The sequence below is a fragment of the Sphaeramia orbicularis genome, chromosome 18 (assembly GCF_902148855.1).
Source record: "Sphaeramia orbicularis chromosome 18, fSphaOr1.1, whole genome shotgun sequence".
Classification (NCBI taxonomy): Eukaryota; Metazoa; Chordata; class Actinopteri; order Kurtiformes; family Apogonidae; genus Sphaeramia; species Sphaeramia orbicularis.
This window is the reverse complement of record NC_043974.1, coordinates 17,505,321-17,511,320: the sequence shown is the minus strand read 5'-3', so window position 1 is coordinate 17,511,320 and position 6,000 is coordinate 17,505,321. Positions and strand designations below refer to the sequence as shown.

Below are 6,000 nucleotides of genomic sequence, written 5' to 3'. Positions count from 1 at the left end.
TAAAGGGAAAATTATATCTATATGGTTAGGTGTAAACACAAAAGCTGCGAGATGTTTCCTCAAAAAAACAAAAACAAAAAAAAAAAACACCTTTTGTTTTTTTCAACATCAGTTTAGAGTGAACAAAGAGCAAAACATCTACACAGTTAAAGCAAAACAGTTTATTTATTAGTAGAACCTCCAGTTTCCATATATTTAGAGACATGCATAATTGCATATTTTGTTGCAATATGCATTTTAATCATCTCTCTTCTATAGTTTTAAACAGGTGAAAAATTAATTAATTCCTTTAACAGTAAAAGCAATTTTTCCTTGAATATATAACGTGGTTGCTCATTGTAATTGCACAGGTCGTCTACACTACTGAGTTGTAAATACTACAGTCAGGGTCTCATGGGAAATTCTATATTTTGTTAAGTGTGTAAGATCCAACTTGTGTATGAGTGGTTCCTGTGTTGTCATTGCCTTATCTCACTGTATCAAAACTGTTCTGTCATTTGTCAGCAGCAGTTTATATTTGTCAATGAGGAAGCTGACAGTGACAAAGTAGATGGCAGCATAATGACACCACAAAGCTTTAAGGAGATACCTGTAACACAGTGTTCTTCAACCTTGGGGTTGGGACCCCACATAGAATTCAAATGAGGTCGCCTGAAATTTCTAGTGATTGCTAAAAACTAAAAAAACCCCAAAACTTACTAATAAAAATATATAGTGAGTTGACAGAGACAATCACAATCCATAAAAGACATGACAAACTGAAGCACTGTGGTACTGTTTATCTGTCAAATGTTCATTGTGGTCAGTTTCAGATGTTGCAGCTCTTTCATAGTTTGAGTTATTGTTTGTTCAGTGTTAATTGTAAATCCAAGCTGGACTGACTGTACATATCCTGACCAAGGAAAATAAAATTCTCACTTTGTGCAGTAATCAACGCCTGGCTTTTCTGCCTCTGTCCATAATAATATACATTATATAGACTAAATGTTGTCTAAAATTAATGTTTATTTTGCAACATAGTATAGCAAACTAGTACATGATCTAAAACAAATTAATTTTAGCAAAAAAAAAAAAGTCTCAGTTTTGAATGTCAGGAGTCGCCATAAATATCTGATGTTAAAATGGGGTCATGAGCCATAAAAGGTTGGGAACCACTGCTGTAAGACCTCTGTTAAATTAGTCAAAAATAAAAGATGAGCTAAGCATGTAGGATACAAAATAAAACAATACCTGACTGTTATCTGCTCATTTAACAGCTGCTCATTGGTCGAATAAATCTTCAGAATAATACTGACACCAACTCCCATCTTATTTTTGGTGAAGTCCATGATAATAAAGCTAAAATGAATCATACGTTTGATTTGATTTAATTCTGATTCAGTGATTTATTCTGAACATGCAATTAAATTTGACATAAATGCGAATGAGCAAAACATACTTAATAATACAAATATCAAGAATCATAACAATCTTAGACAGAAGAACAGGACAATAGTTCTGTTTACATGCTCAAAAAGGGGTGGGAAGAAGTGCAACTTATTTAATCCCACCCCCTCTCCCTAAAATATTATTAATAATGTCCCTCTTCCTTTTACATTACTTTTTTATATTTATATATCTATTCACACTAGGGTGGTCCAACAATCATGGTAAAAAATACAGTTTCAGATAACCTCAATTAGAACCCTGCATTAGGTTTTGGCATTCAAAAGATAATTTAGGAAAAAATTTGGAAGAAAAAGGAGATGTTTTAGAGGTTGCACAAGTTGCTGGAAGTTTCCTGGAACTTGACTAATTGTTCATTTTCAGCATAGCTGAGCTGACCTGTAAGAGAAGCAGCAGTACGAGCAAAACCAAGGTTTGAGTGATTCATCTAGTAATATATGTATGAAGTAAGGCCGCCCACATCTGTGGTACTGGAGTGAAGAACTGGTTGTCCTGGCATTCTGGGATTCCAGTGTGACACCAGAGCAGAAGCAGCTGATGGTTGACAACATGATGGAAAATGAAGGTTCTTTGGGTTTCACTAAAACGTCGGGATGCCCTTAAACAAACAGATTATGAAGGGAAGCAGATCAGTGATTCTGTCACCACCAGCACCATGCGTTTGTTTGAAACTTTGGATCTGCCACAAACATTCTTCAGAATTCCTCCAGTAGACTGGGCTGATGATGCAGACTTTCAGAAGGATGATAAAACTGTGCATTCCACAAAAGTTGTCAATGATGTTGCTGAAAGAGGGGTGGAGCTTAATCAAGACTTCAACTGTAGTCGAACAAAAAATGAAGATCACAAACAGTACTGGCTCCAAGTTGTCAGAGAACACAGGAACATTTTTTGTAATTTCAATAAAGCAACAGTGGTTGCTGGACTTTCTAAGTAACATTTTTATGCGAGTTGCAGTTTGATTTTGAGAATAAAATGGCAAATTATTCTAATATGCCTTATTCATTTGGCTAGTTATGTTATAGTATATAGAGCAATCTTCATGTGTCTTGTGCAACCTCTAAATAATAATTAATTGCATAAAATTTGGACCGAAGTAATTTGGCCAGATATGGAACCAAATGCAGGGTTCTAACCCAGAGAATCTTTAAAAACAAATTTTTTGGACCACCCTAATTCACACACACACACACACACACACACACACACACACACACACACACACACACACACACACACACACACACACACACACACACACACACACACACACACAAACTCATTCATCCATATACACATACATACATTTATACATATACACAACATACAAGTACACATACACACATACAAATCTTTAACCTATGCGTTTCTTAGTTGTGCTGGCGAATAAATAAACAAATGCTGAAACGTTGAAAGGGTTACAGGTGTGGATCATGGAAACTGATGCCAGTATACATTTCTGTTTTATTTCCACAGAGGGAAACCTTAGATTTAGCAGGTGTTCATTTGGTTTATTCCTTATCTTTTACTTACATTTTCAACCAGTGTCTCTCATGATAAGGATAAAATGTCAGACACCTTGTGTGGGGGAAGGGAGGCAGAGGGAGAAAGACGCTGTGTCCCTCCCCTCCCTCTGCCTGTGCTCCTCTCCCCTCCCCTCCCTGTCTCCCTCTCTGGTTCACCCTCTCCCTCCCTCACACCAACCCTGGCCATCAGCAGCAGCGTCTGACGGCTGCATCCTGTGCTGTAACACGCCGACTCTATCCTCCTACCCTGCCTCATCTGCACCTGACATCCCAGCTGACTGCAGGCGCCTTTTGTGTCTCCACGGGGACCATTGTGTTTCTCTCTTTTGGAGAAAAAGCAACACCATGGACATGATGGGTAACAAAGAGCAGCGAGGCGTGAATTTCAAGCGCTTGCTGAAGAGGAATTGGCTTCTAATTGCTACGGTTATATCAGTGCTGCTCGGTATGTGAAGCTCCTCATGTCTGCTCATGTCTGCTTTTCTGATGCAGTTTATTAGATATTTTGCTGCTGTACTGAATATTGTCTATTTCTCTAAATGTCTTTGTTTTAATGCATTTAATCCTGCATCCTACTGCTGTCAATATTGACATAAATCATCCTCTTTTTTTTGCCTGATCTGCCTATTGCTTGACTAAACAGCTGATTCTAAATATATCTAAAGGAGAGCATGTATTTAATTGCATATTCCCATTGCATAATGCAGAACGGAGGATGTGTAGTTAGACTGATGATGTAGGAGACTGTAGCCTCTGTCCTCCAGTAGTCTCCCCTGGTGTCTGGATGTGTCTCAGTCAAACGTGACCAGACTGAGGTGATAACACAGGCTTCCTCTGATGCTAGACATTCAGTTTGTGTGGAGTCACAGAGCTCAGAGAATATCATATATGGGTTCTACAAATGTATGAACCTAACCCTTTCATGCATAGTGGTCACTACAGTGGACAGTTATTCCACAGCTGTTCTCTTATATATTCATAGGTTTTGTTGTTTTAGTTCCATATCAGCCAACACAGTGGACGCTTATGCATCATCCCATACACTGCAGTTCATACCATTACTATAACTTGCTGTTCTAGATAAACCTGATCTGCGCTAACCTGTTTAAGTGTAAATCAATTGTTAATTGTTAGACAAAAAGAGTTGTTTTTTGCATATTATATGAGGTAATAACTAGCATTAGAGTATGTTAAAATGTGAGAAAACATCAAATTAGTAGCCTTAAAAATGTTTTTTTATTTCATTGTTTTCATTTTACTTTCTGATATTGGGTTTTAAAAACGTGTTTCTTTACTTAAAAAATTAAATGCATGGACATTTTTGTAACTCCATTAAAAAAAAAAAAAAAAAAAAAAAAACTTGATCACAATTTTTTTTTATGCCTAAGGAGGAATAAAAACACTCCAGAAAAAAATCTTGACTAAGGTTCTCATAATTCATGCATGAAAGGGTTAAAATATCTATATTTCAGATATGAAGACATGTTGATTTTGAGTTGAATGTGTCTGATCAGTCCAGACAGTTTGTGGTTGGCTATGGCACACTATTTATGTCAAAGGTCCAGTGGGATTTTGGAGGACATAAATTCAATATAATATTTACAACTGTATTTTAACCCTTTCATGCATTTATGAAAACATTAATCAAGATGTTTTTTCTTTATTTCTCTTTAGGCATTTAAAAAACAATGAGACTATTATTATTATTTTTTTTTTATGAAGCTATTTTTCATGGAGTTGCAAAAATGTGCGTTTAATTTTCAAAGCAACAAAACGTGTATTTAGTGATATACCGTGTGAAAACTATGAAATAAAAACATTTAATGTTGCTAATTAGATGTTTTCTCACATTTTAACAAACACTACAAACAAAAAGTTATGGATATTTAACATTTTTGGGCTATTTTTTTCAGTTGGGATTTTTGCGCTATGCTTTTTACTGTTTTTTTGTGTGTGAATTGAATTGAAACACATTTTTTGAATGACTGGACATAGTTTTATTTACAAATGGCAAAAATGACAAAATTAAATGACCAAAAAAAAAAAAAAATATCCTTAACTTTTTCTTTGTAGTGAACTCCAATACTAGTCACTTCATGGAGATAATATGCCAAAAAAAAAAAAACTTTTGTTGTTAATTACAGTCTAATAACGATAACAAGGAATTGATTTAAACTCAAACATGTTAGATTTGGTTTATCAAGAACAGCCAAGTTACAGTAATGTTATCAATTGCAGTGTATTGTGTCGGCTAATGTGAAACTAAAACAACAAAATCTATGAATATACAAGAGAACAGATGTAGAATAACTGTCCACTGTAGTGACCACTATGCATGAAAGGGTTAATGAGTGTATAGGCATGTAGAAATAAGACATATTATAGTTTAGTTTCTTCAGAATATAATATACTCTAGAACACAGGTGTCAAACATGTGGCCCGCCAAAGGGTCCAGTCTGGTTCGTAGGATGAATTTGTGAAATGCAAAAATTACACTGAAGAAATTAACAATCAACGGTGTAAAAATCATTTTATTTCAGGTTCCACATACAGACCAATTAAATCTCAACTGGGTCAGACCAGTAAAATATTATGATAATAACCTATAAATAATGGCAACTGATCTGAACTGAAGTAAAATTACATGAAAATGTTTATATTAACAAACAAAAAATGTGAATGACCTGAACAAATATGAACAGCTTGAAATGTCTTAAGAGATGTAAATGCAATTTTACCAATATTCTGCCTGTTACTAAATGTTTTATGTATTTATAATTTTCATTTAAATTGTAATGCACATATGTAAATGATAAAGTGTGGCAAAAATATTGTTAAAATTGCTCTTGTTTTTCTTAAGATTTTTCAAGTTCATGTTTTTTAGATTTTTAAGGAAACATTGTGGATGTAAACATTATCCTAATGTAATCTTACTTTTTTCAGTGTTATTATTTTACTGGTCCGGCCCATATACTGGGGTGAATGTGGCCCCTGAACTAAAATGATTTTGACACCCGTGCTCCAGAAT

The 6,000-nt window shown here is 34.9% G+C and overlaps 1 protein-coding gene across 1 annotated transcript in view; it reads left to right on the top strand.

Annotated features, from left to right (window-relative positions):
• The first annotated feature begins 3,146 nt into the window (after positions 1–3,146).
• slc1a1 (solute carrier family 1 member 1) overlaps positions 3,147–6,000 on the top strand; it is a 29,709-nt gene continuing 26,855 nt past the window's right edge. The window contains exon 1 of the mRNA XM_030162557.1: positions 3,147–3,417. Within this exon, the coding sequence (XP_030018417.1) occupies positions 3,318–3,417 (100 nt within the window). The 5' untranslated portion in view covers positions 3,147–3,317. The remainder of the gene's footprint in view (positions 3,418–6,000) is intronic.